The 27,146-nt window shown below is 41.5% G+C and overlaps 2 protein-coding genes across 18 annotated transcripts in view; one reads left to right on the top strand and one right to left on the bottom strand.

Moving 5' to 3' along the window:
* Positions 1-27,146, bottom strand: part of LOC129774807 (G protein-activated inward rectifier potassium channel 3-like) — a 302,558-nt gene that overhangs the window by 30,377 nt on the left and 245,035 nt on the right. For 8 of the 12 annotated variants that reach the window (XM_055778784.1, XM_055778780.1, XM_055778781.1 and 5 more), the window contains exons 3-8: positions 24,030-24,144; positions 8,980-9,127; positions 8,544-8,902; positions 8,285-8,474; positions 8,099-8,223; positions 7,884-7,989 (exon numbers count right to left, since the gene is read on the bottom strand). In XM_055778784.1, the coding sequence (XP_055634759.1) occupies positions 7,884-7,989; positions 8,099-8,223; positions 8,285-8,474; positions 8,544-8,902; positions 8,980-9,127; positions 24,030-24,144 (1,043 nt within the window). Of the gene's footprint in view, positions 1-7,302; positions 7,686-7,883; positions 7,990-8,098; positions 8,224-8,284; positions 8,475-8,543; positions 8,903-8,979; positions 9,128-24,029; positions 24,145-27,146 lie in introns of all 12 variants that reach the window. The other 4 variants (XM_055778773.1, XM_055778783.1, XM_055778775.1 and 1 more) reach the window with 2 other exon arrangements.
* Positions 24,636-27,146, top strand: part of LOC129774809 (serine/threonine-protein phosphatase 2B catalytic subunit 3-like) — a 184,329-nt gene continuing 181,818 nt past the window's right edge. For 3 of the 6 annotated variants that reach the window (XM_055778793.1, XM_055778786.1, XM_055778792.1), the window contains exons 1-2: positions 25,277-25,475; positions 26,502-27,146. The exon at positions 26,502-27,146 is cut by the window's right edge and continues 106 nt beyond it. The gene's annotated coding sequence lies outside the window, so the exon portion shown is untranslated. Of the gene's footprint in view, positions 24,798-25,276; positions 25,476-26,501 lie in introns of those variants that run through there. The other 3 variants (XM_055778790.1, XM_055778787.1, XM_055778789.1) reach the window with 3 other exon arrangements.

Genomic DNA, 27,146 nt, shown 5'->3' with positions numbered 1-27,146 from the left:
GAATCAAATTTGTAAAAAAAAACGCAAAAACACAACACCAAAGGTTCTTTTCAGAACCCCCAACATGTTCATAAAGAGTAAACAGTAAACTAATCCATTTTTCAGGTAGATAGGTAGGTATTCACGTAGGAGAAGAAAATAAAACAATATATTTAAAATATATATTTAGCAAAAGTTGTCCCCTTTGTATAGTCCTACGTCACTCCGGTTATGTCACCGACATTACCCACCCGTCTTTTTTAAGTTTGTTGTTCCTTATTTTATTTGTTATATCATGATTTTGAACGAGGGGAAGCGTAGACTACGTAACAACCCGATTGTCCGAATGTTCTCTCAATAATTCTGCTAAAGCATTTTTTCTTTTCACTGAGTATCATTTTTCTCAATGCGTTTAAAAACGCGTACAGAAAAGCAGCAGCCATTTTTATCAATAGTCGGCCCGAGCGCCGGTTTTTTTTCAATCTACACGATCGAGAACGTATAAGGAAAGGAGTAGCCATTTTGATCGATAATAGCCCCGAGCGGCGTTTGCTTCTCAATCCACACGATCGAGAACGCATACCGAAATGCAGCAGCCATTTTGATCGATAATGGCCCCGGGCGGCGCTTTCTTCTCAACCCACACAGTCGAGAACGCATACAAAAAAGCTGTTTTAATTTTTACTGATAATCGCCCCGAGCGGCGATTTGATTCTATAGTATGATTTTTCCGACCCGAGTGTCGCAGCCATTTTTGTAAATGTCTCTGGTAAATGATTAACCCCTCATGGTTCCATTCTCATTAGGGTCGACCCATGTGTCGTGATCTACGCTTTCCACCACCGATTGTGCCCTAAAGCTAGAACAGAAAATAAATTACCTCGAAAAATGCCAGATCCGGTTCGAAGGACCAGTTATGATGATTATTATTCGGAGAAACTTGGAAAAACATCTACACTGCCCGATATCTTTTGAATAAGAGAGTTAAACTGTCATAGACCTGAACGCAAGCCGAACATACCCTCATCCCGAATTGTCAACCGACATACGCCCGAACGTTACTGTCATAATAAACAACACGAGTGGACCAAGGTATATTTTATTCAAGGTGTGTTTGTGGCAGACTTACGTCACAATGCTTAACAATCACAATGCATGAATTTACCTTATATGGTATTATACATTCTTTTTACTCACAAAGCAAATATATTGAATTCAATTGAATTCGGGATTTGTTTCATTCAATCAAAAATTTACTCAATACAAACAAGTGATTGCTACGCTATGGTAGTCCCACGTCAAGCTTGCGGTTATATCATAGATATAACCCATCCATTTTTTTTGTAGACTTATCTCACTTCTTAACTAGGCGAACCTAGCCAGAATTTTCACCTGCCCCCGGGCTTCTGAATGCCAAAGGGGGACTAGGCTCTGCGGAATGCACGTATCTGCATGCTCGTGCTGTTTCAGTCCTGACCGAGAAATTGTCGGACAATCGCGCAGGTGCTAAGGATGACCGACTTTTGGATGCCGGCCAATTCCTTCTCCATATTCAACACCTTTAGCGCTTCCAGAAGTGTCTTCGGGACAATTCCAGTTCCAGAGAGAACGACTGGAACAATTCTTGGGACCTCCCTTAGCCCACACAGTTCCTTGAGCTCCACGGCCAATGGTCGGTACTTGCAGATTTTGCGACCGTGGGTCTCCTCCAGATTCTGGTTCAGTGGAATAGCGACATCGATGATGGTGACTTTGCGGTCGCTCTTGTCGTAAACCATTATATCTGGGCGGTTGTGGTGGATCGAGAGGTCGGTCAGAACAGTGCGATCCCAGTACAGCTTGAAACGGTCATTTTCCAGGACAGGTGCAGGCAGGTACCGGTAGTTTGGTACGTTGTCTTCCAGTAGAGCACATTGGAGCGCCAGTTGTCGATGAACAATACGGGCCACGTTGTTGTGGCGCTCGGTGTAGGCTGCGTTGGCCAAAACGGGACAGCCTCCCATAATGTGCTCTATGTTTTCACCTGGTTGATGGCACATCCGGCAAATGTCATCAACGTCTTGATGCCAGACGTACCGCCTGCAGTTTCTCGTCGGCATTATCCTGTCCTGGATGGCTATCATGTCGGCTTCTACTACTGAAGAGAGTTCACCACGCGTTAGCCACAGATTAGATGCGGCCTTGTCGACGTGTGGCCGGTCCAGTTGATGGGGGTGGGCACCATGCACTGCCTTCTGCTTCCAAGCTGCAATCTTCTCCTCCACTGTCTGCAGATTGCAGTTGAGTTGGTACTCCGCTTGCGCCAAGTGCAGAGCGCTGTATCCTCTGTCGGCGGCGCAGACAGCCCGGTATAGCGCGTTTTGGTTGGCGCGTTCTGCGAAGTACTCGCGCAGTTGTCGTACCTGGGCAACACACAGTGCAGATATGTCGACTATTCCAAGTCCCCCTTCTTTGCGTGGCAGTGAAACTCTCTCCAGTGCCGATTGAGGATGGTGCATTCCGGCCTCTTTAAATGCTTTCCTCATCCTCCTCTCAAGGTCCTCTAGGTCAGTTTTGCTCCATTTGACTACACCAAAACTGAAGGTCAGCAGGGGAACCGCGAATGTGTTGATCGCGCGTACCTTGTTCCCCGCGTTGAGGAAAGTCCTCAGGACACAGTTCACTCGACTCAAGAACTTGTCTCGCAGCTCCGTCTTGATGTCGGAGTGGCGAATCCCGGTGAGCTGTCGGAATCCAAGATATTTATAGGATTCGCCACGAACCATGTCTCTTATGAACTCGCCGTCATAGACCTCGTAACCTCCGGATTCGGTAAGCTGCCCTTTCAGCAGATGGACACAGCGGCACTTGTCGAGGCCGAACTCCATGCAGATGTCCCTGCTTATGTCTTCGACAACCCGGATAGCTACACCTAGACGCTGACGTGAATCAGCGTAGACCTTGAGATCATCCATGTAGAAGGTATGGGTCACTTCTTCGTGGGCGCCGTCGCCATACCTTATTTTATAGCCATGACCGTTTCTATTGAGCGTCCTACTGAGGGGGTTCAGTGCCAGACAAAACCAAAGCGGGCTGAAAGAGTCGCCTTGGAATATCCCCCTCTTTATCTGCAGCGTTCTAGACTGCAACACATTTTCCCCATCACTGAGGTGCAGAGACGTACTCCACTGCCTCATCGCATGCTGCAGGAACCTAACGACGACGGGATCAATTTTGTAGAGCTCCAATACCCGGACGAGAAACGAGTGAGGTATGGAGTCATAAGCCTTCCTGTAATCGATGTAGGCCATACTTAGGTTCCGCTGGTTATATACCGCCTGGCCGACTATGGCTGCGTCGATGATGGCCTGGTCTTTGCAGCCATGCGTATTTTTCCTGCATCCTTTCTGCTCTTCTGCGATGATGTGATGCTGTTCGCAGTGAGCAGAAACTTTGGCGGTAATTATGCTGCTCAGTATTTTGTACAGACTCGATAGGCACGTTATCGGTCTGTACTTTGATGGGTTCAATGTGTTGCTGTCTTTCGGGAGGAGGAAGGTGACGCCACGGGTGGCGAATTCAGGAAGGTTGTGTGGGTCACGTAGCACCTTGTTGAAGCACTCAGCTATCTTTGGATGTGCGACGGTCAGCTTCTTGTGCCAAAAGTTCTGGACACCATCGGGGCCCGGTGCTGCCCAGTTCCTCAGGCACCGCGAGGCTTCGCGGACATCGTTCTCTCCGACGATGATAGCTGGCATCTCTCCAATTTCACCACAACTCTCCTCCTCCCGTCTTAACCACATTTGCCCGTCGCGATGTTCTACTGGGGTCTCCCAAATACCAGCCCAGAAGTTCGTCACATCGCTAATATCTGGCAAACCTTCGCGGTAGTCGGGCTTCTCGTCGCTAATGTGGTCGTAGAACGCTTTCTCGTTATCTCTGAACATCCGATTTTGTTCCTGGCGCTTTGCAGAGTCAGAGTAACGTTTCAGCCGTTTTGTAAGGACGCTCAATTGCTGTACCAGTGTGTCGAGTTTTTCCGTCAGCTGGTGAGCTCCCAGCTGGCGAAGTTCAGTAGGCCGCACGATCACAGCAACTTGGCGACATAATTTCACCGATCTGCTGCCTCTTTTGTACGCCATCAGTCTTCCAATTGCGGCGCGCTTGTTTAGGATCCGTTGCTCCAATCTCCTTCGCCATGGAGGCTCACGCCTTTCACGGAGATGTTGGAGCAGTCCGCCTCTTGGCCTAATACGGTATCCTAAACTTTTGGCGGTCGCCACAGCAGCACAGTAAACTTTCAGTTGCAGCTCCTCCATGTTCTCAGCATCAACCAAGTGCAGCGGAAGAACGTGCTCGTTCATGAGCTTTACTGCACTTGTCAGCCTGCGGGAATGCTGCAACTTCGGGATCCTGGGGCGCGACAAAGGGTCCGTGTCGCGGAACTGTGAGATCGCCTCGTCGTAATGGAAGACCAGATCGCGTAGTAGTTGTTGATCTGGCTGTGGATCTTCCGGCTCAGAGGGTTGTTGTACTGTGGCCTCCACTGGTGCTGATTCGCGTGCCCCACTCGCGAATGAATTGCTCAGCCGTACTGAACTTCGTCTCGACACATCGCTTGCTCTGCTTGTTCTGGAGCTTAGTTCTCTCTGCACCTGCTGCTTGATCTCGTCGACTTGCGTTTGGGAGAGCATATTGTTGCGTACAATCGCTCTACGCCTCGCGTTCATCGCGTTTTGGTCAAGCCTCCCGACGAACTCTGGATACGCTTCCTCGAACATTGCGAGTATTCGAGGGCGACCGCTCATGTCCGTCTCCAAAGCAGTGCAGATGTAATAGGCGCGGATCACGAATTCGTTCATTTCATGTGTCCACATGATCCGTCGCCTAGTAGTACCCACAAGTGTGGACGACTGTCGTCTGACAGTCGCAACACGCCTCGTAGGCGCAGCGTTTCGTTGGTGATGTCGATGGCTGCTGTTTCCGTGTGGCGGTAGCTCTTCGGGTTGAACCCGGCTGGTGGCCCGCTCTTGCACATCGCCCTCCAGCCGCTGGCCGCTCGCTCTTACGCTCTCTTACGCTCTCTTTGTAATTTTTTTAAATTTTTTTTTAACCTTTTTTTTATTTATTTTTGTCAGTGCAATACACTAAATTTTGATCTCTACTGTCAACAAATGGACCGCTTGAAGCTAGTGATTGACCAGAAACGTTCAGAATTACCCAATAGAAGAGATGATGTGTTCCATCAAGACAACGCAAGGCCACACAATTCCGAGAGTCTGATTGGGATGTTTCAATGCATCCACCATATAGTCCGGACCTGGCACCAAACGATTATCATCTTTTTCTCGCAATGGAAAATTTCCAGAGTAATAATAAATTGGGATCAAGAGTAGATTGTAAAAATGTATTGTTATGATTTTCGGCTAATAAGGGCCAACCCCTCTATGATAGAGACATCATAAAGCTACCTCTAGAATGGCAACAAAATTTCCAATAAAACGGTGTATATTTGACCCAAATCGGACAATACGAAGCATATTAAAAATAGGTTTGAATTTAATCCAAAAATAATGGATTTGTTTTCCCCAACCTAACATTTTGCGTTAAGTAACAATTGAAGTCTTGATATTCACGAAAATCTGAGGACCACTATATCGGTTTTGCATGAAATGGAATGGAATTCTTCCGTCTGCCTTTTCTCGGCAGAGTTTAAGAAAGGAAATAGATCAAATGATTAACAGTAGGAAGAGAGAAAATTCGTTTGATATGCTATACATTGCTTTCCCATGCCTGTATATGGTTTGATTTAATGAGAATTGGAAGCATCCTATCTGTCTGTTCTGTCCATTCATGTGCCTATTATGATGCCAATGAAAATTGTCATCTCTAATTTCAAAAAGTTACCCCATAAAAAATGTTCACCACCTCGAAAAAACGCCCTATGCCAAATATCAGCTCAATCGGACTTAAGGGAGAGGGGCGCAAAGCGGTCAAAGTCTGAGTTTTTTGAAAATCGAAAAATCACCCAAGGGGGGGGAGTAAAAGAAATCGGGGTTTTCAATTTTGTTTATGTCTTAAAAATGTCTTAAGATTGTTATAGGTCTTAAAATTGCATGAAACGTCGAGATCTAGTGTCATCTCGAAAAAAAAAGTTGTCAAAAATCGACACTCTGGGACTGGGAGTTTTTTTTCGGAATACGAGTATGGTTAAGGGTACAAATAAAAATAGTTATCTCGATTTTTCATTCGAAACTTGCTGCGAAATGCTGATTTTGCACGATAATATACCCTATGCAAAATATCAGCACATTCTAACATCATTTAATAGTCGTTAAAATTTGAATTTTTTGAAAAACGAAAGATCACCGAATTGGGGGTTCTCAAAAAAATGTTGATGCCAAATGTCTTACAATTGCAATACTAGTCGAGATTTACGCTTATCTCTTGGTCTTGGAATTCCATCTGAAAAGTTTTCTCGTTTTCTCGCATGGACCGCGAGAACATCGGAAACTTTGCAAACCGCAAATGATTTGTACTAAAATGTTGGACACAAAACATGAAACTGTTCCTTCATCGTAACGTTTGCGTCTCCATTGAAATCAACTGAAACATCATAACGATCGGGGGTCTCCGTAGCCACATTGGTTGCGCGTTCGCTTAGTAAGCGATCGATCGTGAGTTCAAAACTCAGGGCCCTCATTGACCATCTTTGTGTTGTTACAGAATAGCTACGTCCACGCAACAATCATCAGCGATGGAGATCGATCCACGGTCGAAATAAGATCGATTCATCCATACAACTGCTCTGCTCTGCAAGACACATCGGGCTGCTGTTCTATAAATAACTCAACAATGATCAATCAACTGTCTCCGCTGTCCGGTGGTCCAACTGGATAATGGAAGAACAGAAAGAATACTCTTACGCCTAAATGGCTACTGTGTGAATGTACCATATGTAATGGTATAGAAGGAATACTGGCGAATGACAACTGTGTAATGTGATAATTATAGATATGATAACGATGTGACATGTACACGATTAAAATTCGGCTCTGTTACATCTAAAATGCTAATGAGCCTTAAATAAATAAATGGGATAAAAAAAAACATAACGAAACAGTAATGTAACGGCTCGTTGGGCGCAGTCGTTTATAGCGCAGCAAATGTATATAAAGCATTGATCACCCAGAAGCCCCAGGTTAACAAAGCTAATGTTAGTTTAAAAAAGCAATTATTTACATCGCATATATCGTCCACTTGTGAAGTGCAAATAACGAAAACAATGCACCGAAACAGTGAAACAAAGAAAACCGGACCGCAAATAAACGCAATCATAATTACCTCTCAACAACATCGAACTGAAGGCGGGAAACAAAAGAATAAAGAAATACCACTTCAGCCTCCACGCTAGCGCATAGTTTACAGCAATTCGCAACGGTCACAACTCCTCCCAAATCAGCATAATGAATCCATCGAGGGCTCCTTGATGGAGAGCTTTCGGAGACTCCGCTGCTTCTGTTTCGTAGAAGGTGATTCGTTCGCGGGAACCGTCACGCCATTTGTGCCCCCATCAACGCCGGCAGGTTCTCCGGTGCCGGTGCTAACGTTTGTTGTTTCGAATGGCAGGAAACCGTTGGGAAGTGAATGTTTGTTTGAACGAGGCGTTCGCTCGCATCCGGTGTCCGACGAATCCGAAGAATCATCGCTCGATGAAGAGGACCCTTCTATGTGTATGGTTGCGTGTGGATGTGTATGTGTGTGTGTGCAGTGCATGCGTAGGCAGTAACAGAAATAGAACAGGCAGATAGAGAGACAATCATTAGGGATAGTAATGCTTAGAGAAAAGTCAAAGACAGGACTAATACGCGATGGAACGGTTTTGTGACTATCAGTGTTGAATGGGTGCCAACAAAAGTACTCACCTAGACCGCTCTGTTTGTTGAGTTCTTTCTTAACATCATGTAGCTGCCGCGCGCTGCACAGTGGTGTATCCACTTCGTATGTGTTGTTGAACATGGTATAGTCCACCTTGTCGGAGAAAAATAGGTCAAAACATGACATCCGAAGAAAATATAAAGCAACAAGCATGCGCATGATTGGTGCATGCGCTCTACATGACAAAATATTCATTCATTACCTCATATTCTCCAGTATCTCTTTTGAATGTGACAACCGACTCAAACCGATGACCCCAAAGAATTTCCGATGGCAAATAGCTACTCCTGGCCTGGGTTGTCATTCCGGTGGATTCAACTACGCCCTCTGCGGAAAAAAAATAACATCAGTTGTAACTTCCAAAGGATCTTAAAATTATCCAACATACCAAGCATAACGACTATTTCAAATCGCTCCCGAAGCATGTCTTGAGCGGATAGATTATACAGTGGACTATCTTTGGTAATCTTGTGAACCACAATAGTTGGCCAAATAAACATCAACCTCTCGTCGCCACCATCACAGCTGACATCCATATTTTGCTGATAGAATGGCATCACCTCACCCTCTTTTGTGATCTGTAAATAAAAAAACAATCATTTCAAAAACACAACCCTGACCAAGCTTCCCCATAAAACCAAAATCACCTTCCTCCGAATAATCTGCGCCGTCACGTGCGCCTCAATGATGTGGCTCTTGCGCATATCGCCAACGCGAAACATCAAACAGGGATCCCCATCCCGGTGGCAGATGACAGCGTTTCGCGAGAACAGTAACGTCTGGGCGCGCTTCTTCGGCCGGGACAGCTTCGCGAACACGATGCCCACCATAAATGCTTGGATAAATACGCCGGTAATACTTTGCAGGGCGAGAATGAAAACCGCCTCCGGGCATTCCTCCGTTACGAACCGGTTACCATAGCCGATGGTGTGTTGGGTTTCGAGCGAGAAAAGAAATGCCGACGTAAAGCCGTAGATGAAGGTTACGCAGGGCTGGTGCTGAGTGTCTGTCGGGGGGAGGAGGATAACAAGAATTGCGTGTGGGTATTAATTGTGTTTTATTGGTACATGGAGCGTATCAAACCTCCTTGTGCGTAGGCGGCCATATCACCGTGGCTGTATCCAATCAGATACCATATAATGCCGAATCCCAGCCAGGATAGGATGAAGCTTAGGGCGAACACCACTAACGTCCAGCGCCACTGAATGTCGACCAGCGTAGTGAATATGTCCTGCAAGTAGGCAACAGAAAGGCATTAGCGCGTGGACAAGTGTTACCGCCGATTCCGGGGCTGGAATTAATCGGTGCTCTAGTACTGCAGAAGTGGTCATTAAGTTTCTGTCTTCCTCGCCAAATACAATATTGAAATAGTATTGATGATGATCCTCGAATTGATGACAAACAATTTCTCGAAATCCGAACCGAGTTGAACTTTCTTGTATATTGATCGTTCTCTTTCTTGTTACAACTTTTAAATGATTGTTCTCCAGCATGCGAAGCGAACCGTCAAAATACAAGAATTGGGTCCTAATTATTATGTACTCGGAGGTAACATTTTGGAATCGCCTGGTAGCTAAATATGATGAACTGCTCGAAACACGAAATTTCAAAACGAAAAACGCTGTGAAATGCTCTCTCCTGCGTTTTACTTCGACAATCAGGTATCCACCATTATGAAATAGAGTTTGATAAAATAAAATCAAGTCTTCAATTGTCTTTATTAATGTCTTTATTGTACATAGCTAACTAGATTATATTTAAATTTTCAAATATTTAATTTTTTTTAACGGTTTAATATACGTATATTTTATAATTTTTTTATTTTTTTTGAATATAAAAGAAAAAAAATAATTTTCCATTCATCCTTTTAAAGTCAGAAAATACCTTTCTCACATAAATAATTACATACATGCTGAATCTTTCAGGAGGAGATAGAGGATAATATTAGATGGCTAAAATCCTTCTACGCATGTTTATTTATCTCATCTGTTTATTTTTATTATTAGCTCATCTAGCAATTCAGCTGTAACAGAGCCGAATTTATCGTGTACATTTTTCTCATGTTCTATATTGTTTGTTTCTTTGTTTTTAAGAGGCTTTAAACTTTGCAGTTCATTCGCCTCCATGTTCTATATTATATTACACAGTGGCCATTAAGGCGTTAGAGTACTCCTATTCTATCGATACACAACACATGTCGCACTTTTCGACGTAAAAATATTCCTATCGTTCAAATGTTCACAATTGGACACACCGGGACTGTTGATATGAGGCTTTCATTGTTGTGTTTATAAATAGCACCAATTACCGATGCAGCAGATCGATCGTATGTGGAGTGAGATGCTGGGATCACCATCACATGATGATTGATGCATGGGCGTAGTAGCTAGAATAACGCACAAAGAAGGTCAGTTGAGGGCCCTGAGTTATAAGCTCATGATTGTTCGCTTAATAGCAGACACGCAACCAATTGAGCTACGAAGACACCCCTATATTGTCTACACATATGTTTGAATTTCAACAATGACAGAATTATTGAACTCCTTTTTTATCGGCTCTGTTCACCTTAAACTGGATCAACTTAAAAAAATACGTTACGTGAAACGATTTTGTTGCTTCCGTTTGAAAGTTGGGAAAATTTAGTGCAGGATATAGTTGAGAAAGATTCAAATTACTGGATTAAAGGGGGACCCCTGTCTGGAAGGTCGAAGAATAATGGATTTTCGTGATTTTTTCTCCTGTGTTAAGAATAAAGGTCACGCTTTTATGAAATAAAGTTAACGTTAATAACTATTTTTTGCTGCGAACGGATTTTACCGATTTGCATACCAATAGAATCGGAAATTTTCTAAGATTTGTTTGATATGCTATACATTACAATCCTATAGTCTGTATATGGTTTAAATTGATGAAACTTGGAAGCATTCCCATTTCCCCATACATTTGTTCTGTCCATTTGTGAACTCTCCCGAACAGAGCCGTCAATAAAGGGCAACTTATGCAGCCGCTAGAATAGAAACAACGAATGGGGATACCGAAAAGAGAATATTTGCGAACAAAACTACACCCTTGCATAGTAAGTAAATTGTCGCTAGCCTATAAGTAGTATCATCTCCTCTGAGGAAAATTCTCAAAATCTTTCTGTGCCCGAAACAACAATGGTCGCTTATTCTGCTCGTTTTGTGTTTTATGTTCCCCCTCGAGCTGTGAACGCTAGCGAATATTTCATTTTTTGTTTTCGTTGCGCGAAACTTAGAACTTGTTCATTTCCTGTACATGTGAATAGCACACCTTCGATGTTTCTAGTTGCCATTCGTATTTACGCTCGTACGCATCGGCTCCGATATGATGCAATAAGCTCCTAGCTTTGTTGACGGTTTTGACCGAGAGTCGAGAAACGATTTTTCATAAACGGTCATTCTCGCGATGTTTCATTTTTATCGCTGCAACTGTCTGCATCTGTTAGACGCGTGTTTGATGCTTGTTGAATGGCGATGCACGGAAGATGCCTCTCGTTAGATACTCAGTGCAAAGCGTGCATTGATATAAAAAAAAACAAATTGCGACATATGACCAATTAGTGTATTGTTCTCGCAAAGGCAAGAATGAATCGTTGCCATTCAAAATGATTTAACAAAACCACGCAAGCCATTAAACCTTCTCAGGGTCCCCGGAACTTTCTGCTAAAGAGTTATTTATGAAATCTCGACGTATTCGCAAATGATATTCAAAATGATAAACCAACAAATTAAAAAACAGGAAGTGGGTTATATCTATGGTATAACCGCAAGGGTGACGTAGGACTATCGTTGATTTAGGGATCATTTGTTTGAAGTTGAATCTAAATCCATCCTGAATGAATGAATAAATACATATTTGGATGGCTTCAAAAACGAGAGCATTACGTTGGAGGCTCAAGGTTATATGCATTCAATATTGGATACAAAAAACCTTGTTCTGAAGAATAATCTTCAGAAGCTTTCCTGTTAACTGCACTTGATTGACAAACCACAAAACCAAATGTATGTGGTCGTAGTATTATATGGATAGAAAAAAATTAAAATAAACTCGCTTCGAAATACGGTCACCTTCTCTTCTCCTTCTGATCGATCGGCTTTTCTGCGCTCCCTCACAGTTAAAACAAACTGATTGCATTTCAGGTCAGGTCAGGCCAGGTAATGAATCCCTCGATCCCTCGCCGTTCAGCTCGTTCAGTAACGATGTTGTCTTGTCGATGTCCTCAGGCGTCGTGCACAAATTACGTAACGCTAAAAATCCGGATCTTAAACCCCCTCCCCCCCCTTACGTAACGCAATTTCCTATCTCTAATAAACAGAAAGTAACGCAACATCTACCCCCTCCCCCCCTTATCGCGTTACGTAATTTGTGTACGACGCCTCACGAAAAATGAATGGGTTTCACCACCAGAATATCATTTAAGTATGCTTTTCGTGTGTGATTGAACCAAGAGAAGGTGTGGTTTACGATGGCAATTTGGAAGGCAAACTAGAGGAGAATAAACTCTCTGAGTATGAAAATTTCGGCGACTGAGCAATATCGATTGAAAATTATATAATTTTCGCGATACGAAACAATTTCCGTTGCGCGCGCTTACAATATTAGATACGAAAATATCCTACTGATGGGAAAGAATAATCTTCCGAAGCTTTCCAGCTAATTACACTTGATTGAAAAATTAGGAAATCAAATGTATTTGGTCGCTGTGTTATATGGTTAGAAAACATTAAAATAAACTCTTTCGCATGAATGTATTTTTCAATTCCCAGGGAACTGGCAGATTGTTTTTCAGCAACGATTAGATCTTTCCGGAATTTTCTCGATGCTGTATGGCATCCAAACGAAAATTCTCGTTTCAGTTGGCCTGCAAAAAACTTTTCTGAACTCTAATCCATCAAATTTGGAGCCCTGAAAAGGGCTGTTGATTATATGCTAAGCTAATATAGCACGCTCTCCTCGGATACGATGGGCCAGCTGGATGTCCTTGGGCATGATGTGACGCGTTTTGCATGGATTGCACACAAATTGGTATCTTCGAATAGGACTCCTGCAGCGTCATAACCGCGGAACTTTGGAAGCGCAAGTCGGTTTTGAAATCCTGAGCAATTCAACGAACCAAATGCTGCAAAGGTAGCTTGCGGATCAGCGACTTCTGATAGCGACGAATTTTACGCAAGGTTCCCGGTCGATAGCGATGTGGCTTCTCCACACTTCCTGCGGCTGGTGCGCTTATCCGAGCTGCTTTCGTGGTGCCTTACCACCGAAAGACTAACGAGCTGTCTGCTTTGTCCCAAACAAACGAGTCCTCACGGTGCGAGAGTAGAGTAATAAATGAACGAAAGCAAAGGAAGCGTCATTTTATAAACCATAAAAGTATAGAATCTAAACCCCACCCTTATTATATTCGTTGCTTACCCTGAGAGAGAAACGAATAACATCGAAGTAAGTATACAGTAATGTATTTGAATCCGTACACTTTGCGTTACATTTAATACCATACCGCAGCCACAACATTTTCTGCATGTTGAATTAATGCGATTGATTAGTAACTATCAAAAAACTATCAGTAACTATGTTAGTAGCTATTATTCGCATAAATTCAACATGAAAAAAATGTTATGTCTGTGGTATGATATTGAATGTAATGCAAAGTGTCCGGATTCAAAAGCATTACTGTAAAAAAGAGTTAACTCGACTGAAATTTTTTCGGTTCGGCCTGCAAAAACGAAATTAAGAGCCCCCGCAGACTGCAGACTGACTTGTCGACCGATAGTTCGGTCGGCTTCTTAATCAGTACGGAGAGGTATGCATGTGCGCACATTACACCGATTCCGTTGGGTCGGTGTTTGCACCAGTAGCCGATCCGACCAAACTGTCGGCTGAAGAAAAGTCTGTAGTGTGCGGGGGCTCTAATTGAAGTGTACAGCATAATGCATAGACGTAAGTATGAGCTTCCCCATCTCACATTCCAATAAGATTAATGGGCTTCCAAGTGGGCGCGCTACATACGGATACGAATGATTTCAATAACCTGTTTTCGAAGCTATCATTAAGCTATTGAAACAATTTTTCGACTCAATAAATAGCAATCATATAACTCTTGGACATTTTATCTTTTGTATAAAATTATTATCATACTGTTCCGTTGATCCGAAGTAGAATGTATCACGCTTAAAGAAGGAATGGATTTTTTCTTGGAATTTACTCAGCAAAAATAATGCCCTTTCCCAACAATTAAAAACGACAAACGGTAAACAGTTTCATGAAAATGATTTCTTCGATATGAGGATATATTCACTACATCATGTCATATATTTCATATTCTTCATTATGAAATCCATATCCATGGCACCTATCGGTATCGAATTATCATCGACACCACGATTTTCGCTAAATGCTCCTTTCAGTTCGGCCTGTAAAAAACTTTTCTGAACTCTAATCCATCAAATTGGGATCCCTGAAAAGGGCCGTTGATTATATGCTAAGCTAATATAACACGCTCTCCTCGGATACGATGGGCCAGTTGGATGTCCTTGGGCATGATGCGACGCGTTTTGCATGGATAGCACACAAATTGGTATCTTCGAATAAGCCTCCTGCAGCGTCATAACAGCGGAACTTTGGAAAAGCAAGTCGGTTTTGAAGTCCTGAGCAATTCCACGATCCAAATGCTGCAAAGGTAGCTGCGGATCACCAATTCGGTCGACTTCTGATAGCGACGAATTTCACGCAAAGTTCCCGGTCGATAGCGATGTGGCTTCTTCACCTATCCTGCTGCTGGTGCGCTTATCCGAGCTGCTTTCATGTGCCTTACCACCGAAAGACTAACGAGCTCGAGTCCTCACGGTGCAAGAGTAGAGTAAGAAATGAACGAAAGCAAGGGAAGTGTCATTTTATAAAACATAAAAGTATCGAATGTAAACCCCACCCTCTTTATTATATAAGCTTACTGTATACTTACGAATATAATAAGGGTGGGGTTTAGATTCTATACTTTTATGGTTTATAAAATGACGCTTCGTTTGCTTTCGTTCATTTCTTACTCTACTCTCGCACCGTGAGGACTCGAGCTCGTTAGTCTTTCGCAGACAGCTCGTTAGTCTTTCGGTGGTAAGGCACATGAAAGCAGCTCGGATAAGCGCACCAGCAGCAGGATAGGTGAAGAAGCCACATCGCTATCGACCGGGAACTTTGCGTGAAGTTCGTCGCTATCAGAAGTCGACCGAATTGGTGATCCGGAGCTACCTTTGCAGCATTTGGATCGTGGAATTGCTCAGGACTTCAAAACCGACTTGCGCTTCCAAAGTTCCGCAGTTATGACGCTGCAGGAGGCTTATTCGAAGATACCAATTTGTGTGCTATCCATGCAAAACGCGTCACATCATGCCCAAGGACATCCAGCTGGCCCATCGTATCCGAGGAGAGCGTGCTATATTAGCTTAGCATATAATCAACAGCCCTTTTCAGGGCTCCAAATTTGATGGATTAGAGTTCAGAAAAGTTTTTTACAGGCCGAACTGAAAGGAGCATTTAGCGAAAATCGTGGTGTCGATGGTAATTCGATACCGATAGGTGCCATGGATATGGATTTCATAATGAAGAATATGAAATATATAACATGATGTAGTGAATATATCCGAAGATATCACTTTGGTGAAACTGCATTATAAAATTATTTGTGTACGAATGCCGCAATCGATAGTCGACTCTAATTTGCGCTGGGTAATTTCCTCGGAGGACTCAATTCCTCCTTTGAGCATTAAGAAACTCTTTCTGGTAAAACGAAGTGGTATGAATCACATTATTTGAATGATAGAATGAAGAAGTTTTCTGCCAATTTCCTTCAACCTTCAAACATATCTTTCTGCCGTTTGTCGTTTTCGCGTTCGCTAATCTTTTCTCACAACACCCATTTCTCGTTTGAGAAATTGTTGAGTAAACATTGTTTGCCAGTGCGCGTAGAGCGGGAATTCCTAAAGATTCATTGCACCTCTAATAAATTGCCGAAAGACGTGGTCTTAGGTTGATCGCACTTGATTGAAAAAATCCAAAACGAAATGTATTTGGTCGTAGCATTATATGAGTAGAAAGCAAATAATCGCTCGAAAATGACTTGATTTTAGCGATGATGTTTCACGTTTTTCATGTTACGCATCCAATATTGGATACGAAAGTTTTCCACTGATGGGAAAAAAATATTCAGAAGCTTTCCTATTAATTGCGATTGATTGAAAAATCACAAAACCAAATGTATTTGGTTGCAGTGTTATATGGATAGAAAACATTAAAATAAACTCGCATGAATGTATTTTTCAATTCCCAGGGGAACTGGCAGATTATTTTTCAGCAACGAGAATTCCGCGCGTGTATATGTGTGTGTGGCGGCCGATGTTTCAAGCGGAACCGTGGCATCACTCTCCTCCTGATGGATTCCCTTCTGGCCTTAGGTGCACATACAGGCTCTTGGTGACACCGTTCATCCGCGCTTTCATGATAAACGAAAATACTATCATAACACAGCGACAACATGCTCCAATCGCTGTTCAATCATAACTGAGGGGGTTTACGAGCAGCGTTCGCTTATATACTGATTGGTGATTTAAATAGCCTGTTTTGAAAGCAATTTTAAGACTATTGAAACAAGTTTTTGGATGAAAAAGTAACAAGTATATGACGCGTAGACCTTTTATCTTTCGAATGAAGTGTTTATCATACCATTTCGTTCAGTTGTTTAAGAGCTATTAACGCTCAAAATCTCGGTCTCCGGCGTAACGCTTTCATTTTCGAAACTTTGGTTTTACACCCCGGTATAGAAATGAAAGACGTAGTCCTACGTCAAAAAAAGATTGCGTAGTCCTACGTCCTAAGCGGTCGTGCCTCGGATACAACCCCTCGATTTTTGACGTGGGACTACGTCTAACCGGAGTATATGGGGGGTAAAATGAAAACCTAAACACAGAACATGCAGGAAAAAATGAAAGATTCCAAATGCTTATAACTCAAACATTTCTTACTGGATCGGAGAGATATTTGCATCAATTGATACGGAATGTTTCTACGCTTCTATCGCAATTAATAAAACGTTATTTTTCATTAGATAAACAATTGAATAACTGTGAAATGTCAAGCGTTATCTAAACGCCCTAGCTGCCTAGTTTTGATTGGTCCGATTCACGGTTTCCCGAACACAGACTTCAAAATCAATGTACCTGGGGGAATTCGCTTTGCAAATATATGAAAGTCGGGGGTATACTTGTTCCGACTGAAATGTGTTTCCCTAACACAGACTTGAAATCCATGGAGCGTGCGGCATTGCAAATTCATGCAGGTCGGGGGCATTTTTGTTCCGACTGAAATGTGTTTCCATAACACAGAATTCGAATCCATGGAACGTGGGGAAATTGGTATTGCAAATACATGCAAATCGGGGGCAGTTTTGTTCCGGCTGAAATGTGTTTCACCCAACACAATCTTCAGAACCAAGGTGTCTGGGGAAATTGGCATTGCAAATTCATGCAATTCGGGGGCATTTTTATTCCGGCTGTAGTGTGTTTACCTATTACAGACTTATAAACGAAGGTGTCTGGGGAACTCGGAATTGCAAATACATGCAAATCGGGTGCATTTTTGGTCCGACTGAAATGTGTTTGTCTAAAACAGACTTCAAAACCAAGATGTCATCATACCAAACATAAAAAGATTGTCATTAAATTTACTTGTACTGAAGAACATAATCTATCCAAATGCATGAATTCACCTCACATGGCATTATACAATATTTTAATCACAAAGCAAATATATTGAATTCAATTGAATTCGGAAAGTGTTTCATTCAATCAAAAATTCAATCAATACAAACAAATGATTTCTAACCTAAGGTAGTCCCACGTATACCTTGCGGTTATATCATAGATATAACCCACCCATTTTTTTTTAGGTGACGAATAATGATTATAACGCTGTTGACAGCTGAATGCGCAGATGCTGTCTGAAAATCGGTACCCTGCTGGTGGTATCGGTTCTAAAGCAAAGGGGTGTCGCAGAACGAATTCTAATGAATATTTTGATACTTTAGGATAATACGTAAAGCGCTACATAGGAGTTTTTAAAAATTCGAAAAACTGCGGTCATTTTTGAGTGATTTTTTATGAAAAAACTATTTGGCTATGTATCGTTTTAGATAATTCATTTTTACAAGATGATAAAAAATTTCTCCCAAATCTGTCGAGTAGCCTGAGGTATCGATACCAAACTGAAAAAACATGGTTACGAGAAAAACGCACCTAAAAATTCGTACAGCAGTACAGCTCATACTTTTAGCTGTAACTATCCAACGAAATCAAATATCGAAAGATTCTTCCAGAATAACATTTCCGAGGGCAAGAGTTTCCCAAAAATGCAAAAAAAGGAAATTCGATTTTTTCGACCTTCCAGACTGGAGTCCCCCCTTAACACGTTAAGTCCCGAATTTTTCTTACTGCACTTTCCATTCAGCGCGCATCAACAGCATTTTCACAATATCAGTGTCGGTCCCAGCTCCCAAAGATACTTGTATAAATAGAAAATAGTCAACGATTCGACTAGAAAGTAGTTACATTTTGTAAAACATCCGAAAACAAACCGTATATATTTTTATTTTCTTATTCTATAACTGTCTACTCCAGTTAGTCAGCACTTTTCCACCAAAAAGCTCAACGTCGGCCCCTAGGGACCGACGCTGGGCTCAACGTGTTAAGGAGGTATTCTAGTGTAGTGACACGAATTTCGGACGTTTTTTCGAGCTCCATGAAAGTAAAACAAAGAGTATTTTCACAATCCGTTATATCATTATTTGTTCATTTATCTTTTGGCAATAAAACAAAAACTGTACGGAAAAAAAATATTTTAAAATATATAAAATATATATAACTAGAAAAGTTACAAGCTGATGAAGTGGGGGGGTGAACCTCGAACAAGTCAAAAACATCTTTTCCGACAAAATGGCGGCCGCTTGTGTTTTTAAATATTTTTTTCTTACGTTTCCCGATTTTTAAAAAAATAGTTAAATTTTAAAAATGTTATTTTTTAAAGTTTCGTGCGGTAGAGAGATGCATACAGATTGTATTCATATAAATTCGACATGGATTGGTTTAGTAGAACTTGAGGTATCGTGTACGTTAGTTTGAAAAAACTAGTTTCAAGAAAAACGCGTTTGAAATTCATTGTTATGATGGTTAGATACCGCATCACTAACATGACTCTAACTCGGTAGATAATGGGATTTTCGATAAGTCCTTTCCAGAGTACATTCTTGAATGCTACAAAAATATGAAGGAAAAAAAGATTTAAAGATAAATAACATTTTGGAAGCGAAAAATTTTATAGTTGATGGTTTTCAGGATGTTATTATCAGTTTCATCCTAAAAATGCATAAAAAACTCGATTTTTTCTATCAAGCAAATTGGAGCTCTCTAACCGTATTACAATATGTTCTCTGACACCTAACTCCAATTTTTTTTTTAATTTTGTCTCAATATCTATATAACCAATTTCTGGTGAGCCTGCAATTGAAATCTTCAAAAATCCCGATTTTTACTCCACTTTACATAAGAACTTACTTTAATATTTGAAAAATTACAGATTTTCTAAAACACTAAAAAACCACTTTTTGAAATCGATATGAAAAACATCAAATAAATTATGTTTTCATCGAAGCAATAAATTAATCTTTTATATAAATTACTAGCTGTACCCTGCCATACTTTGCAGTGGCACCATGTGATTCCATGGTAAAGTTTAAGTTTTCAATTGTTCATGTCGTAACACCAATCGTACACCCAAACTTGCGTTGCCAGAAAGCATTTCATTTTCGACAGAAACCATGCCTTTTCCTGGCTTGAAGCGTCAAATGACAAATAAAATCATCTGTCCCAAAACGCTTTAAAATGTTTGTATGTATGCAAGCAGATATCTCTTTCTTTTTTTCTTTTTTCATATATTTTGGGAACGCACCCGAAAAAAGTCTAAACGACGTCAATGGGGATCAAACAAAGGCCGGCTGGAATGCAAGGCTATTTTACACGACCACGCTATCCACATACCTGATGATGCTGTTCCGTAAATGCGTGATAATATTACACCTCATTACAAAATGAAGTTGAAACGTGTTTTCTAGAGGTTAAAAGGAGAGCATAACGGAGATCTAAAGGGTATTTCAAAAGGGATGCTACAAAAGTAGACCGTCAGGGACAGCAAACGACGCTCTCTTGACATTTCTCTTCAGTAAGTTTTGCCATTTCATAATGGAAAGACATACGATCCAACAACGAGTCGAGATTATTAAAATTTACTACCGAAATTCGGAGTCAATGGCCTCAACTTTAAGAGCGTTACGTCCAATTTATGGTCGTCATACTCGTCCTGCCGGATCAACAATTGAGCGGCTAGTAAACAAATTTGAATCCACAGGCTTTAGCCCCAGTTATTTTAAGCAAATTTGTAGAACAAAGTTTTTTTCTATCTCTTAAAATAACCGATATAGCGCTTTTTTCCTAAGTTTCGTTAGGGTCACCATGAAAAAAAACCGTTTTGTTCCTCTAATTTTTATATTTCAAATTGTAAATGCTTGCTGTCTTCAGAAAACTTTTAGAGCTTACTAAGACAAATATTTCGCGATGCGGAACTTGTCAATATCTCGATTCTACTCAAAGCAAAAATTCAGGCAAATCCTGAAAAATCAGGAAGATCGAAATCTCTGCCCATTATGTTTTCCCGCAACTGTTTGTTTCTGTTAGAGTTGATTTCTAGGGCGATTTATTCTGGTCACGATTCTCAAGCATCTACAGCTTCTTATTTTTCCCGTGCGACCTAAATTCGCCAAAAACCATTGAGTCTCGCATCAAGACAACGCGCCGATCCATTACTCCCTCATTGTGAACTAGTTTTTGACAGAAACGTATTCCAATGCACTGCACCCACTCGGCAATTGGAGCATTTCTGGAATCGCTGTTTTGTTAGAATTTTATTGTGAGGAGCGAGGAACGTGAAAAACGGTAAAAACTGTTAAAAGTGGCTTTTATCGAAAACAATTAATCCAATTGAACTTTGGGTTTTCAACCCAAAGTGAATTTTTTTCTATCGATGTTTCGACGCATTCACATTCACAAATCCTACGAAAATGGCTCTATCACTAGTTTGACTCAAAAAACATTTATAAATTGCCTGAAGGATGGGACCAATGTGCAGCTTCCAATGATAATAACGTTGAATAGAAATAATTTAAACAATTCAAGAACAATAAATGGGTACTTTTATTGAAAAAACAATATGGTTTAATAGAAATTCACCTGGTAGTTTCGTTTATATGTTTTTCTATTTATTGAATTACTAGCTGACCCGGCAAACTTCGTCCCACCCAAAATTGGATTTTTGTTATCAAAATGTAAAGTTATGTAAAACAGCCCTAAATCAAACAATTCCTTCCTCGTGTTCGGCTCTTATCAACACATTCGGCGATACTTTTTTATTGGTATAGATAGAAGAAGATATAGGAGTGCGTTTCATTGTTGAACCACTCTCGAAATGTATCTTGCCCCGTAAAACCTCCACATGTCAAATTTGGTTCAGTTTGCTTGATGAGTTTTTGAATTATGCAGAAATGTATGTTTCATTTCTATGGCAGCACCTTCTTAGAGAGGGGGGGTGGATAGTCTAACCACCATAGAAACATTTATTGCACCCTAAAACCTTCACATGCCAAATTTGGTTTCATTTGCTTGATTGATTCTCAAGTAATGCAGAAATTTGTGTTTCATTTGTATGGCAGCCCCTCCTTAGAGAGGGGGTGGAGAGTCTATTCATTATAGAAACATTAATTTCAGCCTATAACCTCAATATGTCTAATTTGATTTCATTTGCTTGATTAATTCTCGTGTAATGCAGAAATTTGTGTTTCATTTGTATGACAGACCACCCAACCCCCCCCCCCCTAAGACAGGGGGGTGGAGTGTCTAACCACCATAGAAACATTTATTACACCCTGACACTTCAATATACCTAATTTGGTTTCATTTGCTTGATTAATCATCGAGTAATGCAGAAATTTGTGTTTCATTTGTATGGCAGCCCCCTCTAAGAGAGGGGGGAGTATCTAACCACCATAGAATCAGTTATTGCACCCTAAAACCTCCATATGCCAAAATTCGTTTCATTTTCTTGATTAATTACCGAGTAATGAAGAAATTTGTGTTTAATTTGTATAGCAGCCCCCCCTTAGAGAGGTAAGAGAGGTCTCAAACTATCACGAAAACCTTCCCCGGCCCCAAAAACCCCTATATACCATTTTTCGTGTTGATCGGTTCAGTAGTTTCCGGGTCCATAAGAATCAGACAGACAAACAGAAATCCATTTTTATATATATAGATTTTTTTATTTTCGTAATTTTGTGTTTTGAATAGTTGCTCGAATATACAACTACAAACGCCTATGTTGATGACCACAGCCAAAAAGTAAAAATATAGATATTAACCCATTATGACTCAGCGAGACCCAAATTTGGACCAAACGAGCGGAGGGATATGCATATGCGCGCATTACACCGATTCAGTTGAGTCGGTGTTTACACTAGCAGCCCAACGTGACAAAACTAGCGACCATTAAATAGTCAGCAGACTGTCGGGACTCTTATGACTCGAAAGTGGTGGGAAATTCAAAACTGCCATTTAAAATGGTTTCAAGGTCAACATATCTAATGTTCAAAAATTCAAACAAATTCCATGTTACTTACATGTTTTTGTAGGGATTTGTAAAAGATATTTCTATTTTACACTTGTCACGTAGCGTTTCGTTACAAGATGTACAAACCTGCACTCATATTAAAGAAAAAAAATTGCGGAATTGATCTGATTACTTCCATTATTTCCATTTATCAGTACTTTGTACCACTCAAACTACGAATAAAATTACTGAAACTGAAATAAGATCTTACACACATCGGTTTGAAGTGTTTTTTTTTTTGTAGATTAATATTAATGTTGAAATATTGAGTTTCTGAAGTTAATAGATTTTCAAAAAGGGGTATGAAGTTTGCGTATGAAGCTTCATACGCTGGGGGATAATGGAATAAGTTTAGGCTCGTTGTAAAGGTGACATTTCACACTAAAAAATTATTTTGCTGTTTTTTTTTGTTTATTCCAATCAGTTGTGAGTTACAGGGTGTTAACCATGGAGATCAACAAAGAGAAAATTCGGCACATTTTACACTTTTTTGTTTTATAAAGACGACAATGCAAACCAGGCCGCTGAAATTGTGAATGATGTTTATGGTGCCGATACTGCAACAGTAAAATACGTGCAATTTTTAAAATTTTAAATCTGTAAAAAAAGTTCTTTAATTTTTTTTAAATTTATTTTTCAATTTTTTTAGTGTAATTTCGATCTCTACTGTCAACAAATGGACCGTTTGAATCTAGCGATTGACCAGAAACGTCCAGAATCAGCCAACAGAAAAGGCGCTCCGTCAGGATAACGCAAGACCACACCATTCGGAGAGCTTTATTGGGATGTTTTAAAGCATCCACCATATTGTCCGGACCTGGCACCAAGCGATTGACATCTTTTCCTCGCATTGTAAAATTTCCAGAGTGATAAGAAATTGGGATCAAGGGAAGATTGTGGAAATCTATTCGCCAATAAGAACCAATATAATATGATAGAGACATTATGAAGCGACTTTAGAATGGCAACAAATTTCACAACAAAGCGGTGTATATTTGACCCAAATCGGACAATCCGAAGCATATTAAAAATAGTTTTGAATTTTCGCTGAAAATAATTGATTACTTATTCCCCAACCTAATATTTTTGGTGTTTACGTGTTTACTCAAAATTTTGTCAACATTACGGTCGCGTCAAATTGACGCATGCCGTTGAGATAGGTATACCACATAGAGAATTTCGATATTTCAACACTTTTGACGAAAATAGACTTCCATATATATTTGCTTCGATCAATGAATAAAAGTCATTATAAGAGATGCAATAAAAATGCAAAAGGTTTTTTTTAATATTTCTTATAAAATTCAAAATGCGTCATACCGTAAACCTAGTGTTAAAATGAAACATTTTTTCAACTATACCTGCAGATAACGCCGCCTCCGTTTTGCAACATTTCCTTGCACCACATTGCAATCGCCCTGCTTGAAGATCACCCGCTTCCGTATGCGCCTCGAGGAGAATCGCGTTTGACGATATCTGGAAATAGAAAAGAAGCACGAAAAATGTAAAAGAGCGTCATCTAGCGTTTCCTGCTGAAATACAAAAATCCAAGAATCCCCCCGTTTGTCCAGCACCATTATTCACCACAAAACAAATCACGCCAACTGTGACAGCCCCAACAACTTGTTCCCCACAGAATCATTCCACCACAGCGAATCGATTTTTCACTTCTCCAAAATTGCACTGGCGCGGTGGAGCCGCGAATCTACTACTACTCGCGCGCGCTTTCCGTCTCTTTCCTGCCTTCTCCGGCAGGTTGATTTTGACAGATGTCGGAGGGACTGAGAAAATGATTGTGCGGCTCCAGCGCGAGGGTGAGCGCAGCCAAGAGAGCGGCGGCGTTGAGCACCCACTGTCATGCGCCTATAGCGCATGGGGAAGCGAGAAAGCTAGCGCGGGGCGCGAGTTTTGTTGCGTGTATGATGTTATGTTTCGCGAGAAAACGCTCCCAAACGACACTGGAAAAGGCAGCAGCGGCAGCAACATCAGCTCTACTACCTTCACTCTGGCGTACAAATGGTACAAAGATTTGACAGCTGCTCTATTTTTTATTTATATGGGCAAGCAGTGACGGAGAATTTTCGCGAAAATTGCTGTGTATTTAGTGACTAAACTGCGTCCAGCTATCGGTGAGTGGATCACTGCTGATCGTGGCTACTGGGGAAGGGTGCGAGTTCCGATGAAAATCGCGTGAAAAGTGTCCTTTTTGCGGCCGTGTCCACGCGAGTGAGCAGGAGCAAAAAGGAGTGATAAAGGGGGTGGGGGGCGGTTCGGTCGCTAGGGGGAGTTTGAAAATCTCGGACATTTTGGTTTTTGTTTTTCTTTCATCGTTGAATACCATTAGCGCTCGAAGAGCGTAAACAAAGATTCCCACCGAAGAAGATATTGTAATTTTAAATAGGACATTCACAGATTCACTGATTTATTCGTTGCCTGCAGCAGTGAACCATCGTCTCATACACATAACCTAGCTTAACTCAGCTCCACATAATTCTCGCCAAAAGGGGCATCCAAAGAGCCAATAAGGAGCAGCAAGGCGATAAAGGGAGAGTGAGTAGCGAGTCGAGCAACAACACGGGCGAGTGTGAGGAGCACAGAAGTGAACAAAAGCACATAGCTCCCACAGCAGTCCGTTTGTGGCCCCCGTTGTTTGTGTGTCGTGGTTTCGATCTGTGAAAAAACTTGTCAGTAGGACCGAATTCCTAATTTTTCTGGCAGACATTCTGTCCCAATCAGGCGGAGCGCAAATTCAACAGCAATGCAAATAATTCACCGTCGATCTTAGGTGCAAAATAATCCATAACATGGTAAATAACAGAGCACACCGTGCGGACCGAACTATTCCTCCAATAGCAACAGCTGCAGACCTTCGTTTGAAGTCCTGGGAATGAGAAGATTATCATTGCACCAGCGGAGGGAAGAGAAGAAAACAAATCCCAAATAGAAACAATCCGGGCAATACATTGCGTTTGGTTGTTTCGAAAAGAATCAGGAAATGAAAATTGGAAATTGTTAGGATCGAAAATTTTCTTCTTCGCCCGAGTTGCCGCGCCACCTCTGTCACACCATTTCGGTCCCAGGAATTGCCACCCCTGGTTTGAATGCGTATCGATAAGTTAATTAGAGCCAGCGCAAGGCGATTCAGCTTGTTCCTGAAAACGAAAAATCGAATACCGAACCGTTGAAAGCTTTCGAAAGAACGAAGTCCTTCTGCGAAGGCGATTCATATGGTTTTTTTTTCTTTATCAACTGCTTCCAACAGGGAAAACTATGCTTTTTAGCAGTGCCAGTGGTGACATGGAAAATTAATATCAAATGAGAAAAGCGAGAAGGAAGTAATCAGGTGGTGGACGGAAAACGAGGGGGTTTCAAAACGGGCGAAAATCAAGAGTGCCAAAGTGGAAAGCAGAGCGAATGGGACGGCAAAAGGGCGAAAAGGAAAATTTTCCTCCTTTAGGACAGACGCAGCGCCCAGAGCGAGAGCAGGAGCAAGAGAGAGAGAGAGTAAAGAGCGAAGAGAATTGCTGGGGAAAATCATTTTCCAAGAAATCAGGAGCGAAAAAGAGTGCGTTGAATTTCCAAGAAGGGAAGCCCACACGAGAATGTAGATATGCTCGAAGAGGCTCGATTTTTTTTGTTTTTCTTCGTATAAACGTCGATTCCTGGTTTTCGGGCAGTATCAGGCACCAGAGGAGAGAGCTATCTGCCAAAATCCGGCTGCTGCTCACTTGCTTTGGAGATCACTTGGATTGTCGAGCGCTGGAGAGCCGCGGCCGTGTTCGCTAAGAAAATAATAATTATTGTGTGCATTTTTTATTTTGTATTATTTTTAGAAATCCTCCCGTAACGATTTCCTGCTGGTGTAGGAATTTAGGTGTTTTCCTCAATACAGTGGCAACAACGTGTGAAGAAACAAGTGTTAATCCATAGTTTTAGTGGTCAAATTGCAAAATACTAGCAGTCTTGAATTTGACACATACAATATCGCGAAGAAAACGTGAAACAGTGAAGTAGAGGAAGTAGAAGAAAAATCTGGAGGAAAATTCGACACCGAGATAACATCATCCCCCGAAAAAGAGTAGGAAAAACCGAGAGAGAGCGAGGGAAAGCGAAAGAGTGCATGTGTGTGTATTTGCGGGCAAGTGTTTTGTGGAATCCCATTGTCACAGCGACAGTTGTGGAGAAACCCGGAGAATACATGCCACAGTTACGATAAGAACGGGAGAACGGATCGGCCATTGGAATTCACCCACACGAGGACAGACCCATTTTGCGGAACGTGGCCAAACGAAAGAGAGCGAATCGCGAGCTAGAGTGGAAGCAAATACGGGCGATAGGACCACAGTATCCGTAGTGTTGTAGGCCCAAGTGCAGGAGAAACAAGAACAAAAGGATTATCAATAGCCATACACAGGAGCTGCTTTCGGTTCTCACGCACACATACAGGCGCGCCTGGGAGCAGAGGAACACACACGGAA

Source organism: Toxorhynchites rutilus, chromosome 3 (assembly GCF_029784135.1).
Source record: "Toxorhynchites rutilus septentrionalis strain SRP chromosome 3, ASM2978413v1, whole genome shotgun sequence".
Classification (NCBI taxonomy): Eukaryota; Metazoa; Arthropoda; class Insecta; order Diptera; family Culicidae; genus Toxorhynchites; species Toxorhynchites rutilus.
The sequence above is the reverse complement of the archived record's forward strand: the minus strand, read 5'-3'. Positions and strand labels throughout refer to the sequence as shown.